At 37.0% G+C, this 23,823-nt stretch overlaps 1 protein-coding gene across 7 annotated transcripts in view; it reads left to right on the top strand.

Annotated features, from left to right (window-relative positions):
* LOC138390622 (phosphatidylinositol 3-kinase regulatory subunit gamma) overlaps positions 1 to 23,823 on the top strand; it is a 137,996-nt gene that overhangs the window by 103,113 nt on the left and 11,060 nt on the right. For 6 of the 7 annotated variants that reach the window (XM_069479910.1, XM_069479913.1, XM_069479911.1 and 3 more), the window contains 4 exons: positions 3,372 to 3,552; positions 4,019 to 4,144; positions 18,887 to 19,029; positions 21,474 to 21,650. In XM_069479910.1, the coding sequence (XP_069336011.1) occupies positions 3,372 to 3,552; positions 4,019 to 4,144; positions 18,887 to 19,029; positions 21,474 to 21,650 (627 nt within the window). The remainder of the gene's footprint in view (positions 1 to 3,371; positions 3,553 to 4,018; positions 4,145 to 18,886; positions 19,030 to 21,473; positions 21,651 to 23,823) is intronic. The other variant, XM_069479915.1, reaches the window with a different exon arrangement.

Below are 23,823 nucleotides of genomic sequence, written 5' to 3'. Positions count from 1 at the left end.
AGAGACTGGGTCTCACTCTTGCTTAGGCTGGTCTCCAACTCCTAAGCTCAAGCAATCCTCCCACCTCAACCTCCCAGAGTGCTAGGATTACAGGCGTGAGGCATGTCTGGCCATCTTTCCTAGATTTTTATAGCAGTTTCTCAACTGGTCTTTCCACTTCTACCCCTGCCCACTTTGAACAGTCTTCTCTTTTCTTTTTTTTTTTGAGACAGAGTCTCACGCTTGCCCTGGGTAGAGTGCAGTGGCGTCATCATAGCTCACTATAACCTCAAACTCTTGGGCGAATGATCCTTCTGTCTCAGACTCCCAAGTAGCTGGGACTACAGGTGCATGCCACCATACTCGGCTAAATTTTTTTATTTTTTGTAGTGACAGGGTCTTGCTCTTGCCCAGGTTGGTCTCAAACTCCTGGGCTCAAGCAATCCTCCTGCCTCAGCCTCCCTAAGTGCTGGGTTTACAGGCATGAGCCACCATGCTGGCCTGAACAGTTTTTCCTCAACTTTGCAGCTAGAGTGAGTCTTTTAACACATTTACTGCCACACACACACAAAAAACCCCCAGAAACTTTCCCTTGGGCCCACAGTGTTTTATTACGAAAATAGAATAAAAACTTCGAATGTAATTTAAAGGTAAACATACATAGACAAATGAAATTGATTGACTTCTATTCATTTAATCCACATTTTAAAAATTAAGTTGTGAATATTAATTGTAACAATAAGAATATCAACAAGATTTTATATATGCTTCACTCGGCCCCAGGGTCAAAACTAGAGTGAGTTAAATACAACTCTTATGGCAGTTAATGTGTTAAACCACAAAATAGATTATATCATTTTACTCAAAACCTCTTGTGTCTCCCCATCTCACTTAGTAAAAGCCAAAGCCCTTACAGTAGCCTACAGGCTGTTATTACGTGAGCTAAGCTCCTTTTACATCTCTTACTTTGTCTCTTACTACTCTTCCTTTTGCTCATTCAGCCTGGGCATCACTAGCCTCTGTCTGTTCCTTGAACATTCCAAGCATGCTCCTACCTCAGGGGCTTTGCACTTACTGTTCCCTCTGCCTAGAAAACCTTTCCCTCAGGTATCTTCTGTGCTAATACTCTCACTTCATTTAGGACTCTGCTCAAATGTCACTTGAACAGAGAAGTTTTCCTTGAGGAACATATGTAAAATAGCAATCCTTCCACCACTAGAACTATCTCTTCCCTTTACTCTGCTTTATTTTTTTCTAATAGACTTACCACCATTTGATATATCTAGTTTATTTTTATGTTATATCTTGAGGAATTTTTTATCCTCTTTAATAAACTGAAAGATGGCGATCTATTTCTCAGGCTCTTAAAACTGAAAGACCCATGAGAACATGGACTGTACCTGACTTGTTTATCATAGTATCTGCAGGTCGTCATATAATTCCTGGTACACAGTAGATGTTCAGTACATTTTTTTGAATGAATGAATGCCTTTTAACTTTAACAGAGAGACTAGCTTGCATTTATTGTGAGTATATGTGTGTGTGTACATACCTATAGTAACTACATATGATTAGATGGTCCTTCTAATGTACATTTTATAGAAATAGTTCATTATCCATCTAAATACTGACCTTCTAAGCATTGTTTAATTAATTTATTTTTTAAAATATTTTTCCTTTTTAATTATTATGGGTACATACTAGTTGTGTATCTTTATAAGGGTACATGTGATGTTTTGATATAGGCATACAATGAATTTAATCAAATCTGGGTAATTAGGCTATCTATCACCTCAGGCATTTATCATTTTTTTTGTGTTAGGAACATTTCAATTCCACTCTTTTAGTTATTTTAAAGTATACTATAACTTACTGTTGATTATAGTCACTTTGTTGTGCTATCAAATATTGTTCATTCTATCTAACTATATATATATTTTTTTTTAAATTTTTTTTAGGCTAGTCAAGTGTAGTAGTGAGAAGGGGGAAAGTCAATCTAACTGTATTTTTGAACCCATTAGCATTGTTTAATTGAAATCAATCCATAGGTTCAAATCCTCATTTATCATGTATAATAGTATGAGATAGATACGGAGGCATAATTTTTTCTACTACGTCTGCATACTGCTGTAAGAAAAGTTGAATGAGAATGGTATGGCATTTTGCTGTGATATAATTACTCAACCTGCAATGGTTTTAGATTATGCCTTATGGAACTTATAAAATATTGCTATTTTAAACTTTGGTTATAAATTACCTTTTAAGGGACCATTTGAATATGTATGACTCTGTAAACAAAGGTGGTCTGAACTATCAAGCATCAAATTACATTCATCTAACATACATAGCTCTTCAAAAGCTATACTTTATAAAATAGTTGAATGACTTGAACCATTTATATGTTGTGATGGCCTGAATAGTCATTTCTGAGAATTATAAGCAAGTATAAAAGACAAAATAATGTAAGATGCTTGATTAATTACCCAGCTATAAATCATTCTAGGAGCTTATGTTTGTATATTAACAATAAAACCTTGAGTGTAAGGCCCGGTGCGGTGGCTCACGCCTGTAATACTAGCACTCTGGGAGGCTGAGGCGGGTGGATCGCTCAAGGTCAGGAGTTCGAGACCAGCCTGAGCAAGAGCGAGACCCCGTCTCTACTAAAAAATAGAAAGAAATTATCTGGCCAACTAAAATATATATAGAAAAAATTAGCCGGGCATGGTGGCGCATGCCTGTAGTCCCAGCTACTCGGGAGGCTGAGGCGGTAGGATTGCTTAAGCCCAGGAGTTTGAAGTTGCTGTGAGCTAGGCTGACGCCCCGGCACTCACTCTAGCCCGGGCAACAAAGCGAGACTCTGTCTCAAAAACAAAACAAAACAAAACAAAAAAAACTTGAGTGTATTGGTGAGTATGTGACAAATGTTTATCATCCCCTTCATATGGAGATGGCATCTACTTCCTCTGCAAAGACATAACCACCACCTAGCTTTAGGTCCTAAAGAGATTATCTGTTCTCCCTGAGAAAATATTATAGAATTTAAATTAGAAAATTCATTCAGAAAATAAACAAAAGATACAATTTGCTTCTGTTAAGTGATTTTTTGGGAGCTAAATTTATTGGATATTAAATGCTATGTAGATACGTTGACTTTCAATAACTTTCAATGCCTACATTTTATGGACAAAAAAGTAGGTGTGAATACAATATGATATTACATATACTTTTACACACATAATTATATATGCCCTTTTACTTCTTCCAGCCTCATTAGCATCGTAAAACTTCTTTATTTTGTGACACCAAGCTTTCACATCTCCATATGAAAGTAGTACTTCATACTTTAATAGAATTTGGGGAAAAGTCTACAGTTGTTGTTTTGTTTTTCACAGGAAGGGAGGCAATAATAAGTTAATAAAGATCTATCATCGGGATGGTAAATATGGTTTTTCTGATCCTCTGACATTTAATTCTGTGGTGGAGCTCATTAACCACTATCATCATGAATCTCTTGCTCAGTACAATCCCAAACTTGATGTGAAGCTGACGTACCCAGTGTCCAGATACCAACAGGTATGATTATAGAAGTCCTTGATAGCTGTTGAGCAACTCATTATTTAACAGCATTACTTGATTCTATTTACCAGACTTATCAGTTTAAAAAAAAAAGAAATGTAGTGATTTTAAATTTCCTACTTAAGATTTTAGATATTTTTGGAGCTTATTTTGTGATGACCCTTCTGTAATACTTGTTGCATGTACTTACTAACTTCATATAAAATCTTTCTGTTTATGCTTCATTTCTTAATTTTTAAAGTTTTCATTATTTTGATGTGATTTAAAGGCTGACCTTAGTGTTAACAAAAGATTTAGTGTCTTTACATGCTTGATGCTAATATGGTGACTTAAACTTCTATAGTAGAAATATAATTTAAAAATAAATAGATGGTTAAGGTGATATTTTCCCTAAAAAATAGATATGGGAAAATTCATGTATCAGAATTGTTAACATTCTTTATTTCTTTTGTTTACTCTATAGGATCAGTTGGTAAAAGAAGATAACATTGATGCAGTAGGTAAAAAACTGCAAGAGTACCACTCTCAGTATCAGGAAAAGAGTAAAGAGTATGATAGGCTATATGAAGAATATACCAGAACATCCCAGGTTAGTATATTTTTGTTGTTTGGGTTAGTAAGTATGCAATGTTACAGTGACATCAGATTTTCTATAATTCACTTGATAATTTTTAGCTGTTTTAATATCTTAAACAGCCTTTTTGAGACTTTGATGATATAAATTCCCCTCTCATTTATAAATATTCTTTTATCTTGATGATTTTCTATCTGTGGAAGTTGGCTTACTCTAAAATCAGCCATCACATCATATTCTAGTAAACAGAAAGGAAGAATAGGAAGGAGAAAGGAAGGCTCTCTGTTTTTAAAGTGATTTCCTAGAAAGAGCACACATTGCTTTCACTTTTATCCCACTGGCTAGAACTTAGTACCGTGGTCACACCTAGGTGCAGATCACAATTAGCTGCAGAGGAAGCTTTGAAATCTAGTCTTTATTTGGTCAGGTGTGCCCAACTAACTTTTGGGGATTTACTGAGGAAGAAGGAGTGGATGAATGGAATTATGGGACCGCTAGTAGATTTAGTCATACAATTTTTAGATCATTAACCTTAGTAATCAGTAATAATTATTTTGTCATATTTATGATATAGAGCAAAATTCTACAGAATAATCTGGTTCTTTTCCTAGAACTCCTTGTTTCTGTTACTACTTTTGATTCTTTTTTAGGTAGACTTGGATTGGTTTAATTTGTCCTAAGTTTTTACTTAGTACATAAAAGGTGTTGGAAATTTTGATAAAGATGAACATCTTCAAGGAAGTTTACCCTTTGTAATATTTGGGTCAGAAGTAGCCTAGGACAATACATAATATTTAACCACATTTCTCACGCACCATTCTCTTGAAACACAGGTTATTATTTTGAGCATCAAATGATTTATAGAACCATTAGTCCATGTTGATTCTATCAAATTCCTAGTGAATTCTCAGGGCAGCAATAACTTGTCTGGGTCCTTTCTAGTAGATAATAATAATGGATTTTTTAGTGTATACTTTCATGAATTTCTGCTTTTATCCTTATTATTTCCTTTCTGCCCTTTTTTTTTTTTTTTTTTTTTTGTGGCAGAGTCCCGCTCTGTCAACCTGGCTAGAGTGCCATTGCATCAGCCTAGCTCACAGCAACCTCAAACTCCTGGGCTCAAGCAATCCTTCTGCTTCAGCCTCCCAAGTAGCTGGGACTACAGGCATGTGCCACCATGCCTGGCTAATTTTTTCTATATATTTTTAGTTGTCCAGTTAATTTCTTTCTATTTTTAGTAGAGACGGGGTCTCGCTCTTGCTCAGGCTGGTCTCGAACTCCTGAGCTCAAGCGATCCTCCCACCTCAGCCTCCCAGAATGCTAGGATTACAGGCGTGAGCCACCATGCCCAGCCTCTTTTTTTTTTTTGAGACAGAGTCTTGCTCTGTCACCCTGCTAGAGTGCAGTGGCATAATCGTAGCTCACTGCAACATCAAACTCCTGGGCTCAAGTGATCCTCCTGCCTCAAACTCGCAGGTAGCTGGGACTACAGATGTGTGCCACCACGCCTGCTTTTTTGTTTTTAGTAGAGATGGGGTCTCGCTCTTGCTCAGGCTGGTCTCAAACTTCTGGGCTCATGGGATCCTCCCACCTCAGCCTCCCAGAGTGCTAGGATTACAGCTGTGAGCCACCGTGCCTGGCCATGATTTTTTAATATTGTCTCGTTTCCCTTGTGATTTCTTCTTAGACTCATGGGTTATTTAATTTCTAAATATTTGGGACTTTTTCAGATGTTATTTTTACTAATTTAATTTTGTTATTAGTGAACATATTCATTAAGGTTATAGTCTTTTGAAATTTTTGACTTATTTTATGACCTAGCATATGCCTATCTTAGTAAACTTTTCCATGTGCACTGACAAAGACTGTGTGTTCTGAAGTTGTTGGTATAATGTGCTATAAATATCAATTACGTTAAGGTGGTTGATAGTGTCACTCAGATCTTTTATAGCTTTATTGATTTTTTTTGCTAATTGTTCTGTCAGTTATTGTGAAGGAGTCTTAAAATCTCCAATTACAATTGCAGATTTGTCTATTTCTCTCTTTAGTTCTGTCAACTTTTGCTTTATATATATTGAAATTCTGTTATTAGTAGATGCCAACACATTCATGGTACATTTACCCGTTTATCAGTATGAAATAGTCTTCTTATAGCTGATAATCCTCCTGAATGAAGTCTGCTTTGTCTGATATATCCCTACCAGCTTTCATATGCTTATTATTTGCATGATACATCTTTTTCTGTTCTTTTACTTTCAGTCTGTTGTGTCTTTATATTTAACGTGCATCTCTGATAGACAGTTTATATTTGGGTCTGGCTTTTAAAAAAATAACAGCCTGCCAATCTTTCTCTTTTAATTGAGATGTGTAATCTGTTTGCATTTCTTGTAGTTATTGATATGGCTAGGTTATGTTTACTATTTTGCTATTTGTTTTTTATTTGTTCCATCATTTTTTTTGTTCCTCTACAGCTCTTTCATTGTTCTCTTTTGGGACAAACTTTGTTAGTGTTCCATTTTAATTCCTTATCTAGCTTTTTAGCTATAGCTCTTTTTTTTAATTTTTAAAATTTAAAAAATTTTTTTAGTTACTCTCAGGATTATATTAATAATATACATTCTTAATTTATCACAGTCCATTTAGAGTTCACATTGTACAATCCATCATGTAAATTTAAGAACCTTGTAACCGTGTCATTCTATTTCCACTTTCTGTTGATGCCATATGTTTCACATCTGCATATGTTATTTGCATTAAGCATTCTATTGTCTTTTAAAAAAATTTAGAAACGGAAAAAAAAAAGAGAGTCTTTTCCATGTACATATGTTTACCAATTCTAAAATTCTTTCCTGCCAAAGTATGGCCTTTCCTCTGGTGTCATTTCTCTGCAGCTTGAGGAACACTCTAATAATTCTTGTAGGGTAGGTCATTGGCAGCAAATTCTTTCAGCTTTCTTTCCTTTTAAAAAAATATGTGTTTTTTAATTGACACATAATAATTGTACATTTTATGGGATACAGTATGATATTTTGAAACATATATATGATGTGTAATGATCAAATAAGGGTAATTAGTGTATATATATCACCTCAAACCTTTATCATTTCTTTGTGTTGGTAGTATTCAAAATCCTCTCTTCTAGGTATTTGAAAAAATACAATAAATTGTTTACTGTAGTCACTTTATAGTGCTATAGAATACTAGAATTTACTCCTCATAGCCGCAATTTTGTATCCATTAACAAACCTCTCCCTAACTTCTTTTCCTCCACCTGTATCTCAGCTTTCATTTGCCTGAGAATATGGTGTGTGTATTTTGCCTTCATTGAAAAAAAATTTTTATTGTGGTAAAATATACATAATAAAATATTTGTTATTTTAACCATTGACAAGGGTACAATTCAGTGGCACTAAATACATTCACAATGTATAACCACCACCATTCTGTATATCCAAAGTCATCCCCAATAAAAACTTTGTACCCATTGAACAATGAATCCCCCCAGCCCCTAGTAACCTCTACTTTCTTTTTTATTTTATACGTTTTATCTTTTTTTTAGAGATGAGGTCTCCCTATGTTACCCAGGCTGAACTTGAATTCCTGGGCTTGGGTAATCCTCCCAGCTCAGCCTCCCAAGTAACTAAGACTATAGACTTGCACTACCATGCCCAGCTCTACCTCTGTTTTCTAACTCTATAAATTTGTCTATTCTACCTTATATTATATAAGTGGAATCATACACTATTTGTCCTTCTGTCTCTAGCTTATTTCTCTGTGTTTTCAAGGTCTGTTCATGTAGCAGCATATATCAAAATTTCATTCTTGTTTTATGGCTGAATAATATTCTATTATGTCTATATACTACATTTTGTTTATCCCTTTATCTATTGATGGACATTTGGGTTGTTTCTAGCTTTTGGCTATTGTGAATAATGCTGCTATGAACATTGGCATACAAATATTTGTTCAGATTCCTGATTTCAGTTTTTTTTGATATATAACTAGTAGTGAAATTGCTGAGTCCTGTGTAGCTCTATGTTTAAACTTTTGAGAAACTGCCAAACTGTCTTTCCACATCAGCTAAACTATTTTACATTTATACCAGCAATCCAATTTCTCCATATCCTCCCCTAACACCTGTTATTTTTCTTTTTTTTTAAAAATAGCTATTCTAGTAGTTGTGACATGGTTTTTCATTGGTTATTTTTTTATTGTTGTTAAATTTTAAAAATATATTCTGGTTATTAATTCTTCATCATATACACGATTTGCAGATATTTTTCCAATTCTGTAGGATGTCTTTTTTGCTTTCTTGATAGTGTCCTTTGATTCACAAAAGTTCTTGATTTACATGAAGTCTAATTTGTCTATTTTTTCTTTTGTTGCACATGCTTTTAGTGTAATATCTATGTTGCCAAATCCAATTGTTGAATTTTTCTCCCCAGTGTTTTCTTCTAAGAAAATTCTTTCATCTATTTTAAATTTTGCATGTGGCGTAAGGTCAGGGTTCACCTCATTCTTTTGCACGTGAATATCCATTTTCCCTCACAAATTTTTGAAGAGAATGTTCTTTCCCCATAAGGTTATCTTGGGACATTCATAGAAAACCAACTGACCATAAATGTAAGGGCTTATTTTTGAGCTTTCTATTCTATTGCAGTGGTCTCTATGTCTGTCCTTATTTTAGTACCTTGTTGTTTTGTTACTGTAGCTTCATAATAAGCTTTGAAATTGGAAAGTGTGAGTCTTCCAGCTTTGTTATTCTTTTTCAAGATTGTTTTGGCTATTCTGGGTCCCTTTCAATTCCATATAAATTTGAGGATCAGTTTTTCCATTTCTGCAAAAAGTGCCATTGGGACTTTGATAGGGATTTCATTGAATCTCTATATTGCTTTCAGTAGTGTTGTAATTTTAAGTCTTCCAGTTCAGAAACACAGGATGTCTTTCCATGTGTTTATGTCTTTTTTAAATTCTTTCAGCAATGTTTTGTAGTTTTCAGGATACAAGTCTTTTACCTCATTGGTGAAATTTATTCTTATGAATTTTATTGATTTGGATGCTATTGTAAATGGAATTGTTTTTTTAATTTCCTTTTTGGATTATTCATTGCTTGTATATAGAATACAACTGATTTTGTGCCCTGCACTTTTGCTGAATTTGTTTATTAGCGCTAATAGTTTTTTGTGGATATAAGATCATGCCTTTTGATGTGGTTTACTTCTTTCTTTCCAATTTGGATGTCTTTTATTTCTTTATATCGCCTAATTACTCTGGCTGGAACTTCTAGTAGTGTGTTGAATGAAATGGTGAAAGTGGACATCTTTGTCTTGTTCCTGATTTTTTTTTTTTTTTCAGACAGGGTCTTGCTATGTTCCCCGGGCTAGAGTGCAGTGTCATCATCATAGCTTGCTTCAGCCTCAAACTCCTGGGCTCAAGCAGTCCTCCTGCCCCAGCCTTCTGAGTAGCTGGGACTATAGATACATGCCACCATGCCCATCTGATTTTTCTATTTTTTGTAGACATGAAGTCTCACCCTGTTGCTCAGGCTGATCTTGAACTCCTGGCCTCAGACAATCCTCCTGCCTCTGCCTCCCAAAGCTTTCAGTCTTTCATAATTCTGATGTTAACCTTGGATTTTTCATATGACTATATTAGTTCCTAGGTCTGCTATAACTAAGTACCACAAACTGAGTACAACAAAAATTTATCGTCACACTAGTCTGGGGACTAGAAGTCCAAAATAAAGGTGTTGGTAGAGCCATGCTCCCCCTGACAGCTCTGGGGGAGCATCCTTCCTTGCTTCTTCCTAGTGTCTGGAGATTGCTGGCAATCCTTGACATTCCTTGGTTTGTAGATGCATCACCCCAATCTCTGCCCTCATTATCAATGGCATTCTCCCTCTGTATCTCTGTTTTATCTTTTTATAATGACACCAGTCACTGGATTAGGGTCCATCCTAATCTAGTATGACCTCATCTTAATTTACTAATTATATCTGGAAAGATCCTATTTCCTAATAAGGTTATGTTCTGAGGTCCCCAGGGTTAGGACTTGAACATACATTTCTTGGGGAACACTATTTGATCCTTAACATGGACTTCATCATGTTGAGGAGTATCTTTTTATTACTAATTTATTGCAATTTTTTATCATGAAAAAGTGTTGAATTTTGTCAAATGCTTTTTCTGCATTATTTAAGATGATCATGTATTTCTCCCTCTCCTTCATTCTATTAATGTAGTGTATTACATTGACTGATTTTCATTTGTTGAACCACCCTTGCATTCTTGGGGTAAATTCCATGTGCTCATGGTATATATGCCTCTTAATATGCTGCAGAATTCAGTTTGCTAGTACTTTGTTGAGGATTTTTTGTTTCTATTTTCATAAAGGATAATGGTCTGTAGTTTTCTTGTTAGTGTCTTGGTCTGAGTTCAATGTTAACATAATGATGGCCTCATAGAACGAGTTAAGAAGTGTTAACCTCTTCTATTTTTTGGAAGAGTTTGAGAAGGATTGTTATTCATTCTTCTTTAAATGTTTGGTAGATTGACTAGTGAAGCCATGGGCTTTTCTTTATTGGGAAGTTTTTGATTACTGATTAAATCTCCTTATTTGTTATAAGTCCATTCAGATTTTCTATTTTTTCTTGAGTCAGTTTTAGTAGTTTGTATGATCTCAGTCTTTTTAAATTTATTAAGACTTGTTTTGTGGCCTAACATATAATTTATCCTGGAGAATAATCTATGTGTACTTGAGAGGAATATGTACTCTACTGTTGTTGGATGGCGTGTTCTATTTATGTCCATTAGGTATGATTAGCTTATAGTGTTGCTTAAGTCCTTTATTTCTGTATTCATCTGTCTGGTACGTCTATCCATTATAGAATGTGAGTTATTGAAGTTTCTATTGTTGTAGAATTGTCTACTTCTCCTTTCAGTTTTGTCAATTTTTGCTTCATGTATTCTGGGGCTATGTTATTAGGCACATATATGTTTATAATTATTATATATTTTTGATGATTGAAACATTGTTAATATATAATGCCTCTTTGTTTCTTGTAACCTTAAAATCTATTGTACCTGACAATAATATAGCCATCACAGCTCTCTTTAGATTCCTATTTGCACAGAACATCTTTTTCTGTCCTTTTACGTTAAACTTCTTTGTGTCTTTGCACCTGAAGTGAATCTCTTGTAGACAGCATATAGGTGGATCATGTTTTGTTTAAATCCATCTGCCAGTCTCTGCCTTTTAACTGGAGCATTTAATCTGTTTATTTATTTATTTATTTATTTTTTGTTTGTTTTTCAGCTCATTAAGGGGGTACAAAAGATCAGGCTATATACATTGCCCATGCCTCCCCATCCCTCCGAGTCTGAGCTTCAGTTGTGTCCATTCCCTAGACAGTGCACATCACACTCATCATGTAGGTGTGCACTCCTCCCCTCCCCCCACCCTATCTCCCCCAGTCAGAACTTCAATCGTGTCCATTCCCCAGGCAGTGCGCATCGCACTCATCAGGTAGGTATACACCCATCCCTTCCCCCAGCCCCGACCTCTGTCCGATACCCAATTGGTGTTAATCCCAAATGTGCACTCAGGGAAACCAGTTTGCTGGTGAGTACATGTGGTGCTTGTTTTTCCATTCTTGGAATACTTCACTTAATAGAATGGGTTCCAGCTCTCTCCAGGAGAACCAAAGAGATGCCATATCGCCATTATTTCTAATAGCTGAGTAATATTCCATGGTATACATATACCACATTTTGCTAATCCATTCATGAATCGATGGGCATTTGGGTTGTTTCCACATCTTTACAATTGTGAATTGTGCTGCTATAAACATTCGGGTGCAGGTGTCTTTTTTATAGAATGACTTTTGTTCTTCTGGGTAGATGCCCAGTAATGGGATTGCTGGATCGAATGGTAGGTCTACTTGAATCTGTTTAAGGTATCTCCACATTGCTTTCCACAGGGGCTGCACTAGTTTACAGTCCCACCAGCAGTGTATGAGTGTACCTATCTCTCCACACCCACGCCAACATGTATAGTTTGGGGACTTTTTGATAAAGGCCATTCTCACTGGAGTTAAGTGATATCTCATTGTGGTTTTGATTTGCATTTCCCTGATGATTAGAGATGTTGAACACTTTTTCATATGTTTGTTAGCCATTTTTATATCTTCTTTTGAAAAATTTCTATTCATGTCCTTTGCCCACTTTTTGATAGGGTTGTTCGATTTTTTCTTACTGATTTTCCTGAGTTCTAAATAGATTCTTGTTATCAGTCCTTTATCTGATGTGTAGTATGCGAAAATTTTTTCCCATTCTGTAGGTTGTCTGTTTACTCTCGTGACTGTTTCTTTGGCTGTGCAGAAGCTTTTTAATTTGATCAGGTCCCATTTATTTATTTTTGTTGCTGCTGTGATTGCCTTAGGGGTCTTCTTCATAAATTCTTTGCCTAGGCCAATGTCTGTAAGAGTCTTTCCTACGTTTTCTTCTAGAATTCTAATAGTTTCTGACCTAAGGTTTAAGTCTGTTAACCACCGTGATTTGATTTTTGTGAGGGGTGAGAGCTGTGTGTCCTGTTTTAGTCTTCTACATGTGGACATCCAGTTTTCCCAGCACCATTTATTAAATAACGAATCTTTTCCCCAGAGTATGTTTTTGTCTGCTTTGTCAAAGATTAGATGGCTATATGAGGATGGTTTTATATTTGGATTTTCTGTTCTGTTCCACTGGTCTGTGTCCCTGCACTTGTGCCAGTACCAGGCTGTTTTAAGAACCACAGCCTTGTAGTAAAGTTTGAAGTCTGGCAAATTAATACCTCCCATTTTGTTTTTGTTGTTTAAGATTGCTTTTGCTAAACGGGGTCTTCTCTGGTTCCATACAAAGCATAAAATTATTTTTTCTATGTCTGTGAAAAAAGATGTTGGTAATTTAATAGGGATTGCATTGAATCTGTAGATAACTTTGGGCAGTATAGACATTTTAACAATGTTGATTCTACCGATCCAAGAGCATGGTATGGTTTCATTTAATCTGTTTATACTGAAAGTAATTACTGATTACTGTTAAGTAAGGACTTCTGTTTCCTTGTCTTGTATGTTTTTTATTCTTCATTTCCTTCATTATTCCTTTTTTTGGGTATTTAATTGATTTTTTTGTAGTGTGCCTTTTTGATTCCCTCCTCTTTTCTATATATTTTTTAGTGTTTTTCTTAATGGATACTTTGGAGATTATAATTAACATCTTAATCTCATAACAACCTACTTTGAATAATACCAATTTATTATTCAATACATTTCTCTTTTTTTGAGATAGTATCTCACTCTGTTGCCTAGGTTTGTCACAAACTCCTGGGCTCAAGCTATCCTTCTGTCCTGGCTCAACCTCCTGAGTAGCTGGTATTACAGGCATGAGCCACCATGCCCAGCTTATTCAGTATATTTTCAATAGTATATAAACACTCTGCTCCTATACCTCTCTGTTCCTCTCCCTTTATATTGTTGTTACAGATTAAATTTTTATACAGTTCATGCTTATTAATATAGATGTATAATTATGGTTTTATGCAGTTGCCTTCTAAATCATGTAAAATAAAAAGGGAGTCACAAGCCAAAAGTACAATAATACTGGTTTTTATACTTACCTGTATAACTTTTACCTATGTAGTTACCTTTATCAATGTTCTTTATTTCTTCATATGACTTCAAGTTACTGGCTAGTGTCCTATCATTTCAGCCTAAAGGACTCCCTTTAGCATTGCTTGTTGGGCAATTCCAGTAATAATGAACTCCTTCATATTTTGTTCATCTGGGAAAGTCTTTTTTAAATTTTCTTAAGAGACAATGTCTCAATCTGTCGCACAAATTGGAGTGCAGCGCTGCAAACCTTTGTCTTTTGACAATTTGAGTATAATGTGAAACATTTGTTTTTTATATCTTTGTCTGCAGTTTATAATTGTTATCTATAGGAGGATTAGCCAGCTCTGAGCTATTTTAGTACTACTGTGACTCATGATGCCTTGTTTTGACCCTAGTATTTATGTTCTCTACTTTCCCAGACCCAATGTCCTTAATCTTTATTTCCAAGCTAGTGTCTGTGGTGATTATTGTAAAGGTAGAGGCTATACCAGGAACTTCAGGACTGGTGGGGCTGTTAAGAAGATACTGGCCTGTGTATATCCCCATAGCTGAAATCACACTGTACACACAATCCTACATGCTGTCTCCTTTACTTGAAACTATATCATAAGACTTCTTAGGTCATCAGAAATTCCTAAGATACACTTAATAATAGCAGTTGCCTTTGGGGAATGGATATTTTTACTTTGTATGATATAATTCATGTAGAATTCAGCAGTAATTTATATTGAATTTAATGTGCATATTTATATAACTTTTGTACTTTTTAAAACTCAACAAATTTTTAATTTCTGAAAAATAAATTTAATATCTGTATAACATTCTATTATATGTGTATGATCATTTCAGCAACCCCTAATGTTAACTGCTTGGGCTGATTCAGTCTGAAGAAGCTTCATAACTTTTTCCCCATTCTTTTTTTCTTTTTTTTCTAAATAGAGACGGGGTCTCACTCTTGCTCAGGCTGGTCTCGAACTCCTGACCTCAAGTGATCCTCCCACCTCGGCCTCCCAGAGTGCTAGGATTCCAGGCATGAGCCACTGCGCCCGGCCACTTTTTCCCCAGTCTACCCCTGAACACTGGCCCCATCATAGATAATTCATCTAGAAAAGCTAAAGTAATAAAGAGAAGCTGAAGTTTGCAGTTAAACACACATACACATAGGCGCACCACAGCACAAATATTAGGTAGAAAGGGGAAAAAAGGTTATTAAAATAATTCTGAATAACTAATAAAAGAAAACCTGAAAATAAAATGGAATCAAATATCTCACATAGGAAAATGAACCATTACAGTATCTCTGGCCATTGTAATCCCACACTTTTTTCAATGAGAACTCTGATATTCCACCCTTAGCCTTCCTGGTATCAATTGAGAGCAATCACGTCCTTCTTGCTGATGCCAAAAGCCTTGGAGTTATATTAAACTCTTTCTTTTACACTTTGCATCCATTTCATCAGGAAATCCTGTTTACCTTATCTTCGATATATACTCAGAATCCAACCCCTTCTTACCACCTCCACTGCTAATACCTTGGTTCAACCCACTATCATTTCTTGTCTGGATTTACCACAGAGACCTCCTACCTGGTCTTCTTGCTCTTATCCATGCTCCCCTCCCCCAATTCAGTTCTCAGCATAGCAGCCAGGGTGACACTTATAAAACGTAGGTCAGATTACAGCACTCCTTTGTTTAAAACCTTGCTCTGGTTCCACATCTTACACAGAGTAAAAGCCAGAGTCTTTTCTCTAATGCTCAGCATGATCTGTGCCCCTTTTCCTCTCTGACCTCATTTCTAATAATTCTTTCTCACTAACTGCTCTAGGCACACTAACCTCCTTGCTGTTCCTCGAATATGTTACACCTGCTTCCCACCTTGGAGTGTTTACACTATTTCTTTCCCTGGAACACTTTTCTCTCAGATAGTCACCCAGATAACCCCCTCACTCCTTCAAGCTTGCTCAGATGTCATTGTCTCAATAAGGGCTATTTGACAACTTTATTTAAAATTGCAACTCACATTCTGATCTTCCTTTCCCACTCTGCTTTCTTTTTCAATGATAACTCTCGCCTTTTAACAAACTATGTAATTTACTTACTATGTCTGATGCTTATTATCTATATAACCCCCTAAACTATTATAAGTTCTAGGCGGGCAGAAATCTTTGACTAAGCTTGTTTGCTCTAATATCCCAAATGCTTCAGGTAAATGCCTGGCATATAGTTACTGTTTAATATTTATTGAATGAATTTATGCAAGTTAATGAACCAAAAACAGTTCCCCCTTGTCAGGGACCTGGAGTCAAACTTGTATGAACTGAGGTCTAGGGGAAGACTAACCTTCCAGTGAACAGAGGCTAGAAAGAATGGCCACTGTTGCATGTGGCTTTTATAGAGCTGCATTTCTGCTTTCTTGTCATGGCTGGAGAAAGCAGAGAAAGCTCTATATGTGGCCACATGTTTAGTAATATTGGGGGATTGGACTGCAGAGTATGAGTCCTGAGCAGCTGATCTGAGACTGGGTGCTGAACTTGGAATCCCTAGTTCTAAAGTTGGGTATGGGGGTAGATGGAGGCAACCAAAAAAGGCACTAGGTATAAGCTAACAGAGAGCTACATTTCTCTATGTGAAAATTGGGAGCAGGACCTGAAAAGGGCCTGGGCAGAGAAGAGCCACGGAGGCGTATAGCTTTGGGAGATGAAGGGAAAAGAGAGGAGGGACCCCGTGATTAGCAGCACAGGAAGTGTGCTAGGAAAACAAATATTAAAGAGTTTTTAAAGCATTGACATTGAGTTATGTATTATAGACCTCTGTTTTTCCTGTGAAATTAGATAAAATCTAGATTGCTTTGGTGTAAGTGAATTCTTCTCAGAGAATGGGAAGAGATGGTGTACCCTCAGTCAAAGTTGGCACAGGGTGAGAATAGGCTGCATATGGAGATATTTCACATCTGAATTATATATAATTAGGAAGAAGAGTGATGGTTTGGGATAAGAGAGAGCAATTTGGCAATGAGGAGATCTTGGTGACCTTGAAAAGAGTAGCCTGTGTGGAATGGTAAGTGCAAAAGCCAGGATAGAGTGAGCTGGTGTGAATGGAACATGTGGAAAGAGAGACAGCCCATATAAACAACTCTTTGAAGAAACTTATCTGTGATTTGGAGAGAATTTAGGATTAAGAGATTTTTTTCCCCAAAAGTGGTGTTATCAGAATTTGTATGCTGATGAGAAGGAACCATTCGACTGGGAGAGTTAATAATGTAAGAGAGGCTGGCTGATATGATGGAGTGAAGTACCTGAGAAAGGAAGAGGAGGTGAGACTCAGAGCACACATACATAAACGGAAGGGAAGGGAGAGAATGGGTGTAGATACAGCTGGGTTCATACTTTTAGTGGTAAGTGGAGTGGTATTGTTTATGGGGAAACTGCTGATTTGGTAGTGGTATTAAATACTTCTTTTCCCTTTGCTACCCTACCTATCAATACACATACCAGTGTTAGTAAAGTCTAAATTCTTGATGTTTTCTTTGAAGATGCAGGGCCAGAACTTTGTAGGTAATTTCTAACCTTGCTTGCAAGGAAGCCAAGATCCTCCACTATAAAAGTTGTAGAATTTGTAGCAATATATTAATATTTAGATGTGGGCATTCCAGTATGTTTTCAGAATTATCTGAGATAATGATAGAATGTCAACTATATGGACCATTACAAGATTCTAGCCTCCCTCATCTTCTAATCTTCTTACATTCCAGCAGTACTGAGCCATTGCTGATCCCTGAACATGCCCTGTTATTTTACGTATATGCCATACCATGCCTTCTTTGTGCAATGCTGTATTTTCTTCCTCTATCCCAATTCTTTAAGACCTGGTTTAAATAAATGTATGTCACCTCCTCTGTGAAGCCTCTGTAAAGCAAATAACTGATTAACCTCATTTGGGTGCTTCTACCATGACATGAAACCAAACCTTATTAGAGTTCAGAAATGTATTCCACCTGTGTATTCTGAGGCCTAGTGGGCAGGCTCCATGTTTCACAAATCTCTTTATCACCACATGGTACTTTCTGTATGGTGGATTCTTGATAATTATTTGTCAAAATTAATAAATGCTGAAACTGGGCATGGTTGTGTGTGCCTGTAGGGCCAGCTACTCGGAAGGCTGAGGTAGGAGGATCCCTTGAGCCCAGGAGTTCGAGTCCAGCCTGGGCAGCATAGCTACAAAAAACTCCAACCAACCAAACAAACATACCAGCCTAATAAATGCTGGATAATTGAGGAATTATCCCACAAGCAGCAAAACTTTTAGAATTGTAAACATCAGGATAGCAAACTTTCTAAACCTTTATGCATATTTATTGCCTTTCTATAAAGCAAATTAACATAATTTAACCCTCTGAAGATTTTAGGGGAATCATGATTCAGATGCTAAAATCTACTAATGTCCTCAGAGCTCCTTAAAATGTATAGGACTGTTTACTCTGATGCTGAATGGCCTAGCCTGCTGGGCCTTTCGAGTTATTAAGTCTGTTTTGTGGAGTTTTTCGTTTCTCATCTTATTATTCTTCGTGCATCTGACTTTAGCAGCTGTTCTTTCCCTTTTCATTTTCTGCTTCTAATAAGATTAATCTAGTGATGAATCTGTTTGGAAAACTATGTACACACTTCAGAAGAGAGAATAAGAATAAATAGACTCTATAGGGCTCTTCTGAGAATAAGACTTTGTACTTTGGTGCATGGAATCCTCGGCTCTATCCATTCATTCCTTCAGCACCTTTTGGGGATGAGCACTACAATAATAGGTGCAAAAGCAGAACTTGATCTTCGTCTTCAAGACTTCAAGAGATTAATCTCTCTTGGCAGCTCAGAGACCTTTCTGTGGTTCTCAGCTATATTTCAGATAATGGTTCTTTTCACTTATTTCATAGTTTGAATGTTGTATTTTACATAGACATAATAGGGTAGGGGTTGAATAATAGGTCTTTTTTTATCCCTCTTAATTTGGTTTTATATGAGATTATAACTAGAATTATAAAATTTGTTTTAAGACCAAGATTACAAAAAAAATAATAAAGATAATGAAGTTATATCTTTTCTTTTTCTCTCCTGTAGGAAATACAGATGAAGAGGACTGCAATTGAAGCTTTTAATGAAACAATTAAAATATTTGAGGAACAGTGTCACACACAAGAACAACACAGCAAAGAATATATTGAGCGATTTCGCAGAGAGGGGAATGAAAAGGAGATTGAACGGTAAGTCTACTTATACCTCCAAGGACATCAATGAGACACAACTTCTTTTCTTCCCTGATAATTCCTGTCTTGTCTGCATTTACTCCCTCAAAGTGCACAGTTCTGCCACTGGAACTACTTGCTGTTCCACTGATAGCACCAAATTGTACTTCCTCTCTTCTGGGCTGTTTCTTTATTCCCCCGGAAAAACTGCTCATTCTTTAGGGACTCAGGTTAGACATCATTTTCCCCAGAAACTCCTTCCTGATTCCCTAGACCAGTGTAGGGCTTTTTTTTGGTCCTTACATTATCTGGTCCTGATCTCTAGTGTAACATTTACTGAATATCATGCCCACTCAACTGCAAACTTGTTGAGAGTAGGCATGGTGGCTTCTTTTCCCTGATAGCCCTAGTAGTGCCTGTTTTAGTGCCTGGAGTACATAATTGGAACTCAGTGAATTTTTTTTTTGAACTGAAAATCAACTTTGGCAGCAGTCTAAGTATAAATTGGAGTGGAACAAGACTGTAGACAGGAAGACCAGGCTGACTATTGCAGGTGGCTACAATGGTTGTGGTCATCTGGTTAAAAGGACCCAGACCAGAGCAATGGCAGAAAAGAAGGGAGAGTTAGTAGAAATGCTGAGGACTTTATGCCTGACCAGATGTGGTAGGTGTGGGAGAAGCCAAAGATTATTCCTAGATTTCTAGTGTGAGTGACTGGGAGATAGTATTATTTACCAAAATAGGAAGCACATGACTTCCTATTTCTTTCTAACGAAGAAACAGGAAAGAACTTATAGTTTAGGTGCAGAGGGAGATAAAGTAGCATGATGAAATTTTAATAGTAATGTAAAGCCACATATGCTTCAGAGTTGGAATCAATGAGTTTGAAGTTCCTGTGAGAACCCCAATGGAGCTATCTGGAAGATAGGCAGCTGGTTATTTGGATTTGGAACTCGGCAGAGAAAGGATTTGAGAAGCATAAGTATGTAGGTGATGCAGATGCTAAGAATGGATTACACAGAGAGAATGAGCAGTATGAGAAGTATTGGATTTGGCAACTAAAAGGATATTGGAAGCTTTTATCAAAGCAAATTTAATGGAGTTTGCAAGACTGAGCTTGATAATAGCGGTTTGAGGAGTGAAAGGGATTGAAAAGTAGATAATAAATAAAAATAAACAATATGCAGTGGAAAAGCAAACTTATTTCTCATTAGCACCACAATATTTGTGTACTTCTGTGTGCATGAGTATAGAGCTAAGTGCTGTGAGGCAGTGTAGCTTAATGGTTAAAACCATGGGCTTGAATTCTGTGTTGGCCATTTATTAGCTGTGTAACCCTAAGTGAGTTACTTAACCTCTCTAAGTCCTTTTCCCTCCAAAAACTGTGGCTAATATCTTGTTGGAATGCTGTGAAAATTAAGTAATATGTATCTTGGCACATGGTGGGCTTTCAATAAATGGTGACTATTATTATTATTAATGAAGAAATAGGAAAGAACTTGTAGTTTAGCTGCAGAGGGAGGTAAAGTAGCATGATGAAGTTTTAATAGTAAAATAAAGCCACATATTATTGAGTGACAGAGGAGTAATGTGGACAGTTGTTACCTTAATGGTTCAGAGCATAGCAAACTTTTGTGTGTTGGAAAAGATTATAGCCATCATTTACTGAGTGCCTGCCAAGACGTGCCAGGCAATGTTCTAGTCCTTTTACATGTATTATCACATTTAATTAACACAGTAACCCAGTGAAGTAGGTACAGTTGTAGGTACGCATTTTAAACAGATAAGGAAATGAAGACACATAGAAAATAAATAACTTGCCACAGCCCCCACAGTAAGTGACAGGGAGGAGACTCAGACTTAGGTAGACTAACTGCAAAGCCATTGCTCTTAACTGCTATGCTGTGCTACTCTTGAATATCACACATGTAGCTTTACTTGTTCAGTTGTGGCTGGATGCAGGGCCCAAACAAGGTCATTGGGATACTCTCTCTTACACTGTCTTTTGGTTCAGTTTTTTTCTGGGTTGGCTTTATCCTCAGGCAGGTTTCACTTGTGAGGTGGCATTATGGCTGCTGGGAATCCTAGAATTGCATATTCTTAACTTAGCAACCCCTGTGAAAAGAGAGAATCTCTTTTAACAATAGTTGAGCAAAAGTCCTAGAATGGACTCTCATTGGGTCAGTTTGGGTCTTATTCCCATTCCTGAACCAGTCAGTGTGGCCTTGGGGTAGAAATGGGACAGTGTGGGCTGAATGTGTGTTCACCCCTGGATCTGAGATGGGGGCAGAGAACCCTTACAGGGAACATCAGGGTGCTGTTACCAGAAGAATGGGAATGGCTATGGGCCAGGCAAAAACAACAGATGTTTACCACACTTAAGATATTAGGACTATGCTCACACTATAGGATCCTTCTGTGTGGTTGCTATTTTAGCCTTAATATGTCACATATTTTCACAGAATTATGATGAATTATGATAAATTGAAATCCCGTCTGGGTGAGATTCATGATAGCAAAATGCGTCTAGAGCAGGATTTGAAGAAACAAGCTTTGGACAACCGAGAAATAGATAAAAAAATGAATAGTATCAAACCTGACCTGATACAGCTGCGCAAGATCCGAGATCAGCACCTTGTGTAAGTAGTCGGGGACTGTATGGGAAGGGAGATGCTACCTACCACCAGGTTACTACTGGCACTAGAGACATGAGAGGTAGAAGAAGAAATCTGTAATTGAGAACTGACCAGTGAGGTGGTGAGAACTTAGGAAAGCAGTTCTATTTGTCGTAGGGAGTACCAGAGTTTATCTGAAGTCAGTTCGTAGGGCAAATCAGAATGTAGGACTCTAATTCATACAAATACCTTGGAAATCTCAGAGGCTGGCTGTGGCATGAGCAAAGTGATACAGCTTAAAAAGTACAGATTAATGTTTGCCTAAAACAAAAACTAGAATCTTTGTTTACATGGTAGAACCACGGAAGTAGAAATTACCCTCAGAGGCACAGTGAAGGACACTAATCATGGGAGCCTGCAAATAGGTATACAGAACAGTCTCTTAAATGATTTTTATATATAAGAAATGAGATTCTGTATTGAAATAACAGAAATGTGTCTGTAGCAGGCACTTCAGGTAATTTGACTGAGTAATGAAACCCAACTCTTTTTATTTTATTTTATATTTTATTTTATTTTATTTTTGAGACAGGGTCTTGCTTTGTTACCCAGGCTAGAGTGCAGTGACATCATCATAGCTCACTGCAACCTCAAACTCCTGGGCTCAAGTGATCTTCCTGCCTCAGCCTCCTGAGTAGTTGGGACTACAGGTGCATGCCACCATGCCTAGCTAATGTTTTTCTTTTTTGTAGAGATGGGGGTCTTACTATTGCCCAGGTGGTCTTGAACTCCTGGCCTTAAAGGATCCTCCTGCCTCAGGTAGTGCTAGTATTTCAGGTATGAGCCACCATGCCTGGCCTGAAACCCAACTCTTTAATGTTAGGGAAAGCCATATGATTTAGCCAAATATAGGCATAATAGGGATATTATCCAAATATAGATTGAAAGATATATTATCAGAATAAAATGTGTGGATTAGATTTTTAGAAGGACAAATGACTGCTTCAAAGAAGGAAAGAACCCATGAGAAAGGAAAATACTGTATAATTGGGCTTTGTTCTGGGTAATGACTAGACTGTTATGAAATATTAATATTTTTATGGGTGACCTTCATGCATATAATACCACTCAATTCAAACTCCTGGCAGGAGAAGACAGAGCAAAGACCTCTAACTCTAGGTTTTACATAGACTTCAGGGTTCTTTGTGTGAGGAAGAGGGAAAGGATACAATATAGGCCTAGAGATTGGAACAATGGCAGATGAGTTTCAGTAGAGGAAAATTTAAGGTGATATATTTTGGGGGTAAATAATTACAACTCTACTATGCTGAATAGTTTTTAACAGCATCCCTCTCAAAAGAGATCATTTCAGTTTGCTTCTGTGGCCAAAAGTAGTCAAGCAAGTGTACACAGCATACAGAACAGCTTTGTAAACAAGGCAAGGAGGTGCCCTCATCTAAAAGTAGGGTGTGTCTGCTCTTGGAATGCTCATGTGGTTCTGGTCACATGATGAAGCTGAAGAAAAGCCCAAGAAGGCTATGCCATGGACCAAAGGAATGAATGGAAGCACTTCTTTGTCCTGAAAAGCAATAAAGACATTAGGAAATATACCATCCCAAGGGGCATGCATAAGTGTAGTGTCTTTGTTCAGGCAGCTAAAACAAAATAGCATAAACTGAGTAGCTTATAAACAAGAGAAATTTCTCACAGTTCTGGAGCCTAGGAAGTCCAAGATCAGGGCACTGGCAGATTTGGTGTCTGGTAGGTGACTCCTTTCTGGTTCTTAGATGGCACCTTCTGTGGAAGGAGTGAGGGGTTTCTTTTAGGCCTCTTTTATAAGGATGCCATTCCCATTCACGAGGGTTCTTGACCTAATCACCTAAAGTCCTCACTTCCTGATACCATCGCCTTGGGGATTAGGATTTCAACATATGAATTTTGGGAGGATACAAACATTCAGATCATAGCATTTGGCAAACTGGACCTTGAAAATTCCTTTAATGGGTTGTGTAAATAAAGACAAAAGAGGGGCCAGGCGTGGTGGCTCACACCTATAATCTAGCACTCTGGGAGGCCATCAGGAGTTTGAGACCAGTCTGAGCAAGAGTGAGATCCTATCTCTACTCAAAACAGAAAAATTAGCTGGGTGTCCTGGTGTGTACCTGTAGTCCCAGCTACTGGGGAGGCTGAGGCAAGA

This window comes from Eulemur rufifrons, chromosome 8, assembly GCF_041146395.1.
Source record: "Eulemur rufifrons isolate Redbay chromosome 8, OSU_ERuf_1, whole genome shotgun sequence".
NCBI lineage: Eukaryota > Metazoa > Chordata > Mammalia > Primates > Lemuridae > Eulemur > Eulemur rufifrons.
Note: the sequence above shows the minus strand (reverse complement) of the source record. Positions and strands in the feature narration are given on the sequence as shown.